We start from the raw sequence: 14,607 nt of genomic DNA on the forward strand, positions 1-14,607 counted from the left end.
CTTTGTAAAGGCTTTTAGCTTTGTCTTGAATCAGCATAAAGCTGAGTGGGGCTCAACACTGTTGCTGATCCTGCATCCATACACTGAGAAGTTTCTCCATCTCTTCCATCATTCTTCCACACTTCTTTGATATTATTGTCGACATCATCGGCACAGCACACTTCTCATATTCCATGATCTTGTCTTTGTTCTTTAGAATTGTGCTGATGGTTGAATGATTCATGTTATAAGAACAAGTGACGTCTACCATCTTTTCTCCTCACTTCACTCTCAATTTTTTTCACTTTTGTTTCCATTGTTATCTCTTGGCACTTCTTAGCAGTGCCAGCTACATCACCCGCTCCTTTTACACTTGCTTCCAGACATCCTGGGCTTGAAATAAAGATACTGTACTACTGTACTCTATACAGTACTGTATAGTAAGGTACACAAAAGCACAACCACTTGTAGAGGATGCATTCATGTGACAATGTACACCAGACACGTGAAGTAACTTACGTGATTAGACATGTGAACATAAGTTTGCATCTTTGAAAGATGGCAACTTGAAGGCTCGTATGTAGGGTACTTACCATACTTGTGATTGGGCTGTTCATGTTTTCTGTTTTTTTCTGGTTCAGTCTTGGGAGCTTGTACCTTTCTAAGAATTTATCTGTTTCTTCCAGGTTGTCCATTTTATTGGCATATAGTCGCTTGTAGTAGTCTCTTATGATCCTTACATTTCTGTGGTGTCCATCTTAAATTCTCCTTTTTCATTTCTAATTTTACTGATTGGAGTCCTCTCCATTTTTTTCTTGATGAGTCTGGCTAAAGGTTTATCAATTTTGTTATCTTGTCAAAGAACCAGCTTTTAGTTTCATTGATCTTTGCTATTGTTTTTTTCATCTCTATTTCATTTATTTCTGCTCTGATCTTTATGATTTCTTTCCTTCTCTGATCTTTATGTTCTTCTTTCTCTAGTTGCTCTAGCTGTAAGGTTAGGTTGTTTGAAATTTTTCTTGTTTCCTGAGGTAAGATTGTATTGCTCGAAACTGTCTAGGAGGCTTGTGCAGGCTTCCTGATGGGAGGGGCCTGTTCCCGTCCAGTGGTGGGTGGAGCTGGGTCTTGTCCTTCTGGTGGGCAGGACTGTGCTCAGGGAGACTTTAAGCCACTTGTGTGCTGATGGGCGGGGCTGTGTTCCCACCCCATTGGTTATTAGACTGCTTTTGCTGCATCCCATATGTTTTGATTCGTTGTGCTTTTGTTTCCATTTGTCGCTAGGTATTATTTGATTTCCTCTTTCATTTCTTCAGTGATCCATTGGTGGTTTAGTAGCATATTGTTTAGCCTCCACATTTGTGTTTTTTACAGTTTTTTTTTTCTTGTAGTTGATTTCTAATCTCATAGCGTGGTTGGAAAAGATGCTTGATATGATTTCAGTTTTCTTAAATTTACCGAGGCTCGCTTTGTGGCCCAGCATGTGGTCAATCCTGGAGAATGTTCCATGTGCACATGAAAAGAATGTGTATTCTGCTGCTTTTTTTTTTTAACATCTTTATTGGGGTATAATTGCTTTACAATGGTGTGTTAGTTTCTGCTTTATAACAAAGTGAATCAGTTATACATATACATATGTTCCCATATGTCTTCCCTCTTGCGTCTCCCTCCCTCCCACCCTCCCTATCCCACCCCTCCAGGCTGTCACAAAGCACCGAGCCAATATCCCTGTGCCATGCGGCTGCTTCCCACTAGCTATCTACCTTACTACGTTTGTTAGTGTGTATATGTCCATGATTCTCTCTTGCCCTGTCACAGCTCACCCTTCCCCCTCCCCATAACCTCAAGTCCGTTCTCTAGTAGGTCTGCGTCTTTATTCCTGCCTTACCCCTAGGTTCTTCATGACATTTTTTTTCTTAAATTCCATATATATGTGTTAGCATATGGTATTTGTCTTTTTCTTTCTGACTTACTTCACTCTGTATGACAGACTCTAGGTCTATCCACCTCATTACAAATAGCTCAATTTCGTTTCTTTTTATGGCTGAGTAATATTCCATTGTATATATGTGCCACATCTTCTTTATCCATTCATCCGATGGTGGGCACTTAGGTTGTTTCCATCTCTGGGCTATTGTAAATAGAGCTGCAATGAACATTTTGGTACATGACTCTTTTTGAATTTTGGTTTTCTCAGGGTATATGCCCAGTAGTGGGATTGCTGGGTCATATGATAGTTCTATTTGTAGTTTTTTAAGGAACCTCCGTACTGTTCTGCATAGTGGCTGTACCAATTCACATTCCCACCAACAGTGCAAGAGTGTTCCCTTTTCTCCACACCGTCTCCAGCATTTATTGTTTCTAGATTTTTTGATGATGGCCATTCTGACTGGTGTGAGATGATATCTCATTGTAGTTTCGATTTGCATTTCTCTAATGATTAATGATGATGAACATTCTTTCATGTGTTTGTTGGCAGTCTGTATATCTTCTTTGGAGAAATGTCTATTTAAGTCTTCTGCCCATTTTTGGATTGGGTTGTTTGTTTTTTGATATTGAGCTGCATGAGCTGCTTATAAATTTTGGAGATTAATCCTTTGTCAGTTGCTTCATTTGCAAATATTTTCTCCCATTCTGAGGGTTGTCTTTTGGTCTTGTTTATGGTTTCCTTTGCTGTGCAAAAGCTTTGAAGTTTCATTAGGTCCCATTTGTTTATTTTTATTTCCATTTCTCTAGGAAGTGGGTCAAAAAAGATCTTGCTGTGATTTATGTCATAGAGTGTTCTGCCTATGTTTACCTCTAAGATTTTGATAGTTTCTGGCCTTACATTTAGATCTTTAATCCATTTTGAGCTTATTTTTGTGTATGGTGTTAGGGAATGATCTAATCTCATACTTTACATGTACCTGTCCAGTTTTCCTAGCACCACTTATTGAAGAGGCTGTCCTTTCTCCACTGTACTAAGGTAATTATTGGTATGTAAATTGCTATTGCCATTTTCTTAATTGTTTGGGGTTTGTTTTTGTAGGTCTTTTTTCTTCCCTTTCTCTTTTGTTCTTTTGTGGTTTGATGGCTATCTTTATTGTTCTGTTTGTGTTGCTTTTTCTTTTTTGTGTGTGTATCTGTTTATAGTTTTGGGGTTTGCTGTTCCCATGAGGTTTTTTTGTTTTTAATTAATTAATTAATTTATTTATTTATTTTTGGCTGCATTGGTTCTTTGTTGCTGTGCACGGGCTTTGTCTAGTTGTGGCCAGCGGGGGCTACTCTTTGTTGTGGTGTGCAGGCTTTTCATTGTGATGGCTTCTCTTGTTGCGGAGCACAGGCTCTAGGTGCACAGGCTTCAGTAGCTGTGGCTCATGGGCTCTAGAGCACAGGCTCAGTAATTGTGGCACATGGGCTTAGTTGCTCTGTGGCATGTGGGATCTTCCCAGACCAGGGTTTGAACCCATGTCGTCTGCATTGGCAGGTGGATTTTTAATCACTCTGCCACCAGTGAAATCCCTCCTGTGAGGTTTTGATATAGCAGTCTGTATAGGTACAAGATTGTTTTAACTTTCTAGTTTCTTTCCCATCTAGAGAAGTTCCTTTAGCATTTGTTGCAGAGCTGGTCTGGTGGTGCTGAATTCTCTCAGCTTTTGCTTGTCTGTAAAGTTTCTTTTTTTTTTTTTAAATTGGGATATAGTTGTTTTACAGGGTTGTTTGCTTCTTCTCTACAGTGAAGTGGAGTTTCCTGTGCTATACAACAGGTTCTCATTAGTTACCTATTTTATACATATTAGTGTATATATGTTAGTCCCAATCTCCCAGTTCATCCCACCCGCCCTTTCCCCTCTTGATGCCCATATGTTTGTTCTCTACCTCTGTGTTTGTTTCTGCCTTACAAAGTGGTTCATCTGTGAAGTTTTTGTAGATTCCACAAATATACATTAATTTACAATGTTTGTTTTTCTCCTTCTGACTTACTTCACTCTGTATGACAGTGTCTAGGTCCATCCACGTCTCTACAGATGACCCAATTTCATTCATTTTTATGGCTGAGTAATATTCCATTGTATATATGTACCACATCTTCTTTATCCATTCATCTGTCAATGAATATTTAGGTTGCTTCCATGACCTGGCTGTTGTAAATAGTGCTGCAGTGAACATATTGGGGTGTGTAAAGCCTTTGATTTCTCCATCAAGTCTGAATGAGAGGCTTGCTGGGTAGAGTATTCTTGGTCGTAGGTTCTTCCCTTTCATCACCCTAAATACAGTATATTGTGCTACTTCCTTCTGGCCTGCAGAGTTTCTGCTGAGAAATCAGCTGATAACCTTATGGGAGTTCCCTTGTATGTTATTTGTTGTTTTTCACTTGTTACTTTTAATATTTTTTCTTTGTCTTTAGTATTTGTCAGTTTCATTACTAGGAGTCTTGGCGTGTTCCTCCTTGGGTTTATGTGCCTGGGACTCTTTGTGCTTCCTGGACTTGGATGACTGTGTGAAGTTTTCAGCTATTATCTCCTCAAATATTTTCTCAGGTCCTTTCTCTCTTCTCCTTTTGGGACCCCTATAATGGGAATGTTGGTGCATTTAAAAGATCTCTTAGACTGTCTACATTTCTTTCATTCTATTTTCTTTATTCTGTTCTGTGGCAATGATTTCCACCATTCTGTCTTTCAGATCACTTATCTGTTCTTCTGACTCACTTATTGTACTGTTGATTCCTTCAAATGTATTTTTCATTTCAGTTATCATATTGTTCATCTCTGTTTGTTCTTAATTCTTCTAGGTCTTTGTTAAACATTTCTTGCATCTTCTTAATCCTTGCCTCTATTCTTTTTCCAAGATCTTGGATCATCTTCACTGTCATTATTCTGAATTCTTTTTCTAGTAGCTTGGCTATCTCCACTCCACTTAATTTTTCTTCTGGGGTTTCATTTTGTTCCTTCATCTGGGACATATTCCTCTGCCTTCTCGTTTTGACTAAATTTCTGTGAATGCAGTTTCCATTCCACAGGCTGCAGGATTGTAGTTTTTGCTTCTGTTGTCTGCCCTCTGGTGGATGAGGCTGTCTAAGAGGCCTGTGCAGGGTTCCTGATGGGAGGGACTGGTTCCCAGTGGTGGGGAGCTGGGTCTTGTCCCTCTGGTGGGCAGGGCTGTACTCAGGGAGACTTTAAGCCACTTGTGTGCTGATGGGAAGGGCTGTGTTCCCGTGCCATTGGTTATTTGGCCTGAGGTGATCCAGCACTGGAGGCTACAGGCTGTTTGGTGGTAATGGTGGCCTTTGGGAGGGCTCATGCCAATGAGTAGTTCCAAGAACTGCTGCTGCTAGTGTCTTTGTCCCCGCACTGAACCACAGACACCCCCTGCCTCCCCAGGAGACCCTCCAATGCTAGCAGGTAGGTCTGACCCAGTCTATTCTGGGGTCACTGCTTTTTTCCTCTGGGTCCTGGTACCCTCAAGACTTTATGTATGCCCTCCAAGAGTGGAGTTCTATTTTCCCCAGACCTGTGGAAGTCCTGTGATCAACCCCATTGGCCTTCAAAGCCAGATTCTCTGGGGACTCCTTCTCCCATTGCTGGATGCCCAGGCTGGAAAGCCTGACTTGGGGCTCAGAATTTTCACTCCTGTGGGATAACTTCTGTGGTATAATTATTTTCCAGTTTGTGGGTCACCCATCTGGTGGGTATGGGGTTTGATTTTATCACGATTGCGCCCCCTCCTCCCATCTTATTGTGGCTTCTTTGTCTTTGGATGTAGGGTATCATTTTTAGTAGATTCCTGTGTTTTTTTGTTGATGGTTATTCTACAGTAGTGATTTTGGTATTTTTGTAAGAAGGGGGCGAGCTCACATCCTTCCACTCTGCCATCTTGAGCTAATCTGAACTAAGTGGGTTTAGATAGAAAGGAGTGAAAATGTCATTATGTGCAGATGAAATGTTCTCTACCAAGAAATTTTATACACAAGAAGATTAAACCTATTAGAATGAAAAAGATCATGCAACAGATAGCTCTTCACTTGTAAATACTTTGTAATTTTCATTTTGATTTCTTCTCTAACATGTTAATGTATTTTAAAACGTTTTCAGCTTCCATATATATGGATTCTTTCTGCAGTTATCTCTTTGCTATTGATTTTAAATATTATCGATTGTAGTCATTGAATATGTTATATATGACGATTTTTTATATGTGAATTTGCCTAGTTTTCCATTATGCCCTATAATAAGTTTAATTTTTATTAATATTTTGTGTGTGTTTGAGGAGAAAATAGCAATCCAAATTTGCTGGGCTCAAAATTCTATATATATCTATTAGAAAGAACTTAATCATTTTACTCATCTTCAATAATTTTATTTATAATCTGCTTGATCACTTAGTTTCTGGGAGAGGTATGTTAAGCTCCTTTAGGATGTTTTGTGTATTTATTTCTTAAATTTTTATCCATTTTGCTGCATACAGTTCAAAGCAATATAGTCACATAATATTTAATAATTCTAACATTTTCTTTAAAAATTGTTCCATTTTCCAGTATTGAATTTTTTTTTTTTTTTCTTTGGCCGTGCCTCATGCATGCAGGATCCTAGCTCCCCAGTCAGGGATTGAACCCGCGCATTGCGCGGAGTCCTAACCACTGGACCACCAGGGAAGTCCTAAATGTTCCTTTTTTTTTTTTTTTTTGCGGTACGCGGGCCTCTCACTGTCGTGGCCTCTCCCGTTGCGGAGCACAGGCTCCGGACACGCAGGCTCAGCGGCCATGGCTCACGGGCCCAGCCGCTCCGCGGCATGTGGGATCTTCCCGGACTGGGTCACGAACCCGTGTCCCCTGCATCGGCAGGCGGACTCCCAACCACTGCGCCACCAGGGAAGCCCTAAATGTTCCTTTTTGATGCTGTTTGCCTTGAATTCTGTTTTGTCCATTAAAAATATTGTTATGTATTGATCCTCCTGCCCCCACCAGTTTTGTGTGTGTGTGTGTGTGTGTGTGTGTAGTGTATCATTTTTTGTAACCTCTGCCTTCAATCTTGTGTTTTCATTCTTTTTTTTTTTAAGTGCATTTTTTGTAAGTAATATATAACTGGATTTCTAAAAATGTCAGTCAGAAAATCTTTATTAGTTAATAGATGAGTTCAGCAGTTACTGAGATTGTTGATATGTTTGTATGTATTTCCACCACTCAAAACACTGATTGAGAAAAACCCAATCAAGTAGAAGCTGAGAAAGAAGAGAGAAAATAGTCAAAATAAAACTGAGGTTCAGGGCTTCCCTGGTGGTGCAGTGGTTGAGAGTCCACCTGCTGATGCAGGGGATATGGGTTCGTGCCCCGGTCCAGGAGGATCCCACATGCTGCGGAGTGGCTGGGCCCATGGGCCATGGCCGCTGAGCCTGCACGTCTGGAGCCTGTGCTCCACAGCGGGAGAGGCCACAGCAGTGAGAGGCCCGTGTACCGCAAAAAAAAAACCCAAACCCTCCCCCAAAAAAACTGAGGTTCAAAGTAATCCTTTTAATATCAACATTGTAGATATAATTTCATTTTATTTTAGCGTTTTAAGTTGCTGATGAAGTCTTTTTTCTAATCCTCATCCCTTTGTCTTTTCACTCTTTTTGCTTTTGAGATTTTCTTTTTATCCTTAATATCCTAAGGCTTTACTATTAGTTGATGAAGAGTGGGCTGGCTTTGTTTTGTTGTGGTTATTTTTAAATTTTATTTATTTACTTATTTTGGCTGTGCCTCATGGCTTATAGGGTCTTAGGTCCCTGACCAGGGATCGAACTTCAGCCCACAACAGTGAAATCAATGAATCTTAAGCACTGGATCACCAGGGAATTCCTGTTGTGGTTATTTTTTATTGTGCTCTTTCAGTCTGAGGAATCATGTATTTTTATATATTATTCATTAATTATTGATTAGTTATTGCCCTTCCTCCATTCTCTTTATCCTGTAATTCTGAAACCCCTAATAGACCTGTTTTGGATCTAGCTTTCATAATATGCCTTTTCTTTCATTTATCCCATCTGTTTGTGCATCATTCTAGTGGAATCCTCATGTGTGTTTCTTGTGTACTACTTTGGTCTTAAGCAGTGTTAGTCATTATTCAGCTATTCCACTGAATTTAATTTGGGTTTTGTTGATGGTGATGGTTGTTAATTAATTTCAGCAATCACATTCTTCTTTCCTAAAGACTTTGCTACACACAGGTAACGTGGCATCAGTTTCTGTTTACCACTATGGAATCCTGTCTAATTTTTTCATAGCTAACTTTTTAATTTCTGGTGTATATAAAATGTTCTTTTTTGTTTTCAAGAGCAGTGTTACATTTATTAGTATTTTTGTAATGATTCTATGTAATAACATAATTTATTGTGGTGGTTAATAGCATAGACTCTGGAGGCAGAGGGCCAAGGCTCAAAGCCAAGTTCTGCCTCTTTGACAAGCTATTCAAACTCCCTGTATTCCATTATCCTTACTTTGATCATAATACTAATACTTATGTCATAGAATTTTTTGAGGATTAAAGGAGGTAATAAATGTCAAAATACGTGGCATATACCAAGCCCTCAGTAAATATTAGCTGCTATTAGTTGTAGTAGTGGTGGTAGTACTATATTAGTTATCATTATGCAATTGTATGTTTTGTGGAGATTTTCCCATGCTTTTGTAATCTGCCATGCCATCCCAGCCGTGCCTTATATTACTTTTTAAAATTGAAAATGGGATCTAACAGACTTAAATAACTTATGGCTGCTCTTTCTTTTCTACAGATTGATCCTGAGTTAGAAAAAAAACTGAAAATGAATAAAGTGTCATTGGAGTCCGAGTATGAGGTACAGTATGCTAATGTAGCAATCTTCCTAGTCAGTGACTGGTTCTATCTGCTTTAAGGTAAATTCAAATTATTATCAGTACAGGAAAAAAATATTTACCTTAAATATATGTTATTGGAACAACTATGTAGTCGTTTGAAAAGAAAATAAAGATGGATCTATATTTCATATACTGTTTCATATCCATATTCTAGATGGATCAAGAATTTAAAAATAAGAAACAAAAGGTAAAAGTACTAGGAGTAAACAATGAAGATTCTTTTTAGTGGTCTTGAGTCAGAAAACCCTATTTAAATATAGAAAACCCAGAAGCTTTAAAAGTAAAGATTGCAGAATTCATACATAAAAATTCAAAAGTTCAAAAGTTCAACCTAAAAAAAATAGTGTATATAAAGTTACTAGTTAAATGTGAAATTCTAAAAATATTTTTTATCTTAACACGATGAATTAATTTATTTAAATATGAAGAGCAAATCAGTATGGAAAATTTCAACAACTCACTTGATCAGTAGGAACATGGGCAGAGCATGTAATGAGTTCAGAGACAAGGAAATAAATATCATTTTTAAACAGATAAAGAGATGCTCAACTTATAATAGGAATGTTAATTAAAATTATAGCGAGGTATCATTTTCCACCTATCTTATTAACGAAATCAAAGAGCTTAATAGCATGTTTTATTATAGGATGTGGAAAGAGAGGGTGTTCTCCATCTCTGATCATATTTTCCCATTTCTTTTCATGTTTGGTCATTTTTGATTGAAAGGTGGACATTGTGAACAATATACATTGAAGAGACATGTGTAGAGTGTTGATTCTCATTTTAGCATTTCAATCATTGGCTGATCATTTTGAGCTTGATTTTATGCTTCATAAGGGAGGATCTGTAGAAAGGTTTTGATGTTTCCTAAACCCCTCAAACTGTGGCATTCAGTCTCCAAATTGTTCACCCAGAGGATCTCGTCAGAGCTTAAGACTAGACCACTTTTTTGTTGTTGTTGTTTGTTTTATTGTTGTTGTTTTTTAGTTTAGTTTGGGACTGGACCACTTTTGCATGAAGTTGTTCTGCCAACCTTGCATCCCATTTAAGAATTATTCTCAAATTCTCTTGAGCATATAGGTCTTATGTTATCTGGGTGAAGGCCATTATTCTTTCTTAAAACCTTTTTATAACTTTGTATCATTTCATAACTATACGTGAAAATAATTTACTCTGTTCTTGACACTAAATTAGTAGAATTTTGTTCATCTATGTAGATTTAGTAAACTCCTGGTAAAACTGTAAGTGAAATTTAGAGAATGGTTCATTTACTATTTCCCCATTATCTTGTCAAAACCTCTAATTTGCTACTTCTCAGTATATAGCTATGGAGGGTTTGTCTGGGAGTGGACGTTCCTTAAAGTTCTTTTAGAAGCCGTAGAGTTTGAGAGCTGAAGAAATTATATAGACCATTTGGTCTAGCCTTTTCATTATTACTTTTGAGAGAATTAGTGCCCAGATAGCTCAAATCACTAGCCCAGGGTTATATAGCTTGTTAGTAAAACAGTAGTGCTTAGTATCCAAGTGTCAAGGTAAATTGATATCATTTTCCCTGTCTCTGAATAAAAGCTGTCCTGTGTTCTCTGTGTTTCTTTTTCTATCTTGTGCACTTAATTATTCCAGAATAACCAAAGCAGATATATGAAAGTTACTGTCAGAGTGGTGTCAGAAGGGTAGAGGAAGGTTTATGTTCTTCCCTTTTTTCCTATTTTCATTCCTGTGCTTGAGAGACACTTCACACTAACTAAAGATATGGTGATCCAAACTGTGGTTGAAGCTAGTTTTTATTGCCCCACAAGAGCTTTGCTTATGGCAGCTCTGGGGAATATCTTTTCATTCTTAAGCCCAGGCTCATTTCTTAGGTGCAGAACAAATCATCTTGGTCTCTATTCCTTCTAGCAGACTCTAGATTCTCCACTTTTGTTCTCTTCATTTACTGCCATCACCCATGTTAACCCATGCTAGTCATTATTATGCTGGATTAGCGTTCGGACCTGGAGTTTTGTTTTCCCAGCTTCTTCCCTTTCTTTGTGCTCTCAAAAATAAAACATGTACATTATTCAAGAAACGCAAGTTAAAACTACAATGAGGTACCACCTCACAGAGGTCAGAATGGCCATCATTAAAAAAATCTACAAATAACAAATGCTGAAGAGGGTTTAGGGAAAAGATAACCCTTGTACACTGTTGGTGGGAATGTAAATTGGTGTAGCCACTATGGAAGACAGTATGGAGGTTCCACAAAAAACTAAAAATAGAGTTGCCATATGATCCAGCAATCCTGAGCATATATCTGGAGAAAACTATAATTCTAAAAGATACATGCACCCCTATGTCATAGCAGCAGTATTCACAATAGCCAAGACATGGAAACAACCTAAATGTCCATCAACAGATGAACAGATAAAGAAGATGTGGTGCATATTAATATATACAATGGAATACTACTCAGTCATGAAAAAGAATGAAATAATGCCATTTGCAGCAACATGGATGGACCTAGAGATTATCATACTAAGTGAAGTAAATCAGAAAGAGGAAGACAAATACCATATGATATCACTTATTATGGTATCTAAAATATGATGCAAATGAACACATCTACAAAACAGAAACAGACTCACAGACATAGAGAACAGACTTGTGGCTGCCAAGGGGGAGCATGGGGGAGGGATGGATTGGGAGTTTTTGATTAGCAGATGCAAACTATTATATATAGAATGGATAAACAACCAGGTCCTACTGTATAGCACAGGGAGCTATAGTATTTTGTGATAAATCATAATGGAAAAGAATATGAAAAAGAATGTATGTGTGTGTATATACATATATATGTATAACCGAATCACTTTGCTGTATAGCAGAAATTAACACAACATTGTAAATAAGCTATAATTTAATAAAATAAATTTTTAAAAAATATAGAGTTTTTCTGTTTTAATAGTTTAATTCTGATGAGGGGAAAGATAGGCAGTAACATCAATAGGAAGTAAGAAAAATTTTAAGTCCTAAGAAATATGACATTTCTTTAATTATTAAGCTTGATATGCAGTTATTTATTAGAATTATAAGTGAGGGCCTATTGAATTCTTTCTACTCATTTATTCATTCATTCACTGAGGTCCTAATCGAACCCACAGGGCTCCTATACTAATATTTATCCTCTAATATTTGTGGCTCTATAGAAAATAAAAGACTCCACTTTTGATGACTGGAAGAATATTCGAGGACCCAGGCCTTGGGAAGATCCTGACCTCCTCCAAGGACAAAATCCAGAAATCCGTAACACTAAGACAACTTGACTATGCTGATTCTTTTTTTTTTTTTAAATAAAAATGTTATCAACTGGAATTCCCACCACATACTCCTGTACATTGGAAAGAAAATTACAGACCTGCAGAAGCCTGGATGGGAGTAATTTGATGATAAGTACTCTTGATAAAAAGTTAAGTACAGGTTTCTATACTTCCCAACTCTTTTATTTGCAAATGAAAGTAACAATGTTGACCACATATATTTTTTACTGCTCAATAAAAATGTGAATACTGCCACTTAAAGAGTGTCATTTATTCTACTCCCAGGTACCCACCCATATTTCTTTTCCCCTAGCCAGTAGGGCAATCTGATTCCTAATGAGAATAATAGGTCTGGATCCAAATTTTCACAGTGACATCAAGCAGGAATTTTTTTTTTTTTAAAGGTAAATTTTTTTTTTTTTTAAGATACTGGGGGTAGGAGTTTATTAATTAATTAATTTATTTTTGCTGTGTTGGGTCTTCGTTTCTGTGCGAGGGCTTTCTCTAGTTGTGGCAAGCAGGGGCCACTCTTCATCGCGGCGCGCGGGCCTCTCACTATCGCGGCCTCTCTTGTTGCGGAGCACAGGCTCCAGACACGCAGGCTCAGTAGTTGTGGCTCACGGGCCCAGTTGCTCCGCGGCATGTGGGATCCTCCCAGACCAGGGCTCGAACCCGTGTCCCCTGCATTAGCAGGCAGATTCTCAACCACTGCGCCACCAGGGAAGCCCTCAAGCAGGATTTTATGTCAGACCTATGTGGAAAATAATGTTGATCAGTCTGGTAAGAGCCTTGGTTTTATTTGTAATACCTCACATGTCAGGCTAATCAGTCTCCGAAGCATCACCTGATGATGGTGTTGATACCATTAAAATGTGTTAAGATAGTTTTATTGCTCCAAGTTAAAGCAAAAATCATGAGGTCATAACTTCCATCCTAATATACAAAAAAAAAAAAAAAAGAAAAATGCTGAAAAACTGAAAACAGTATGCTTTGATCCATGAGAGAACTGAGGTACAGGACAAAACCATCACCCTGAAAACTTGAGGCACAGAGAAATATAAAGAATCACAGTTTACCTGGAGGAGAAAACACCTGGAAACCACTTCTGGGCCCAGCATCAGATAGGAATACCTAAAGGGTAATTCACTAATTATTAGAGACTGAGCATGGACTAACCTGAGAGATAAAAACTCCTGGAGACCAGGCCAGGGACACACTTTTACTTCCTGGAACCCCACCAAGTTCTCACAGTGAATGTCAGAGAAAAATCTTGTTCTTCTAACAAGGGGAGGGGAAGGTAACCATTTTGAAATGTGCCCTCCAAATTCTGTACTTAACAAAAGCCTGGTCTCAAAGGAAACTATTTTGTTAGAGCTTAATTATACTGGGTTTTACCAGAGCCTAACCAACTGGCGTAAGGGAAATACCCAACTCTGCCTCCCTCTAGCCTTTCTGTCTCACCTAAATGGAGGAAGAGGGGTGGGGAGTAAGACTGAGAAGCAGTTGTGCAGGTCACATACCAGGATCCCATGATCACTAAAAGACTAAGATCTAATCAAAAGAGTATAGAAGATTCCCCTCACTTTCCACATTACTGCCACATTGCCAAAGGCCCACTCACTGGAGTTTCTTTTACACAGTCCAACTGGTTATCATGTCCAACTTTCCACAACAACAACAGAAACTATAAGGCATACTAAAAGGCAAAAAGCACAGTTTGAAAAGACAAACTAAGCAAGAGAATCAGATTCATAAATGGCAGGGATTGGAATCATCATACTGAGAATTTAAAATAAGTATGGCCAGTATGCTTAGAGCTCTCATGAAAAAAAGTACACAACATGCATGGACAGTTGGGTAATGTAAGCAGAGAGAAGGAAGTTCTAAGGAATCATAAGGATATCAATATAACAGAAATGAAGAATGATGTAGTCATCAGTAGAGTAGGTATGGTTGAGGGAGGGAGAAAAAGGAGGGAGAAGGATACATATACCATGTTAACACTAATCAAAAGAAAGCTGAAGTAGCTATTTAATTCAGGCAAAGTAGGAAAATTAAAATTTAAAGCAAGGAAAATTATCAGGGATAAAGAGGGAGCATTACATAGTGATAAATGAGTCAATTCTCTAAGAAGACAACAATCTTTAATGTGTTTGTACCTAATGACAGAGCAGCAAAATACATGAAGCAAAAACTGACAAAAATGCAAAGACTAATAGATGAATCCACTATTACTGTTGGAGATTTCAACTGCCCTCTGTCAGAAATGGATATATCCAGCAGTCAGAAAATCAGTAAGAACATAGTTGAACTCAACAGTAGCATCAATCAACTGGTCTAATTGAAATCTCTAGAATACCTCATCCAACAACAATAGAATACACTCTTCTCAAACTCATAACATTAATCAAGACAATATTCTTGGTCATAAAACACACCTTAACAAATTTAAAAGAACAGAAATTATACAAAGTATACTCTCAAACC

General features: G+C 38.0%; 1 protein-coding gene across 2 annotated transcripts in view; it reads left to right on the top strand.

Moving 5' to 3' along the window:
* Positions 1-12,369, top strand: part of COX16 (cytochrome c oxidase assembly factor COX16) — a 33,905-nt gene extending 21,536 nt beyond the window's left edge. For both annotated transcript variants that reach the window (XM_082844907.1, XM_082844908.1), the window contains 2 exons: positions 8,722-8,784; positions 12,010-12,369. In XM_082844907.1, the coding sequence (XP_082701033.1) occupies positions 8,722-8,784; positions 12,010-12,126 (180 nt within the window). In that variant the 3' untranslated portion in view covers positions 12,127-12,369. The remainder of the gene's footprint in view (positions 1-8,721; positions 8,785-12,009) is intronic.
* Positions 12,370-14,607: the final 2,238 nt, after the last annotated feature.

Source organism: Leucopleurus acutus (genome assembly GCF_964270905.1).
Source record: "Leucopleurus acutus genome assembly, chromosome: 1".
In the NCBI taxonomy this organism is placed as follows: Eukaryota; Metazoa; Chordata; class Mammalia; order Artiodactyla; family Delphinidae; genus Leucopleurus; species Leucopleurus acutus.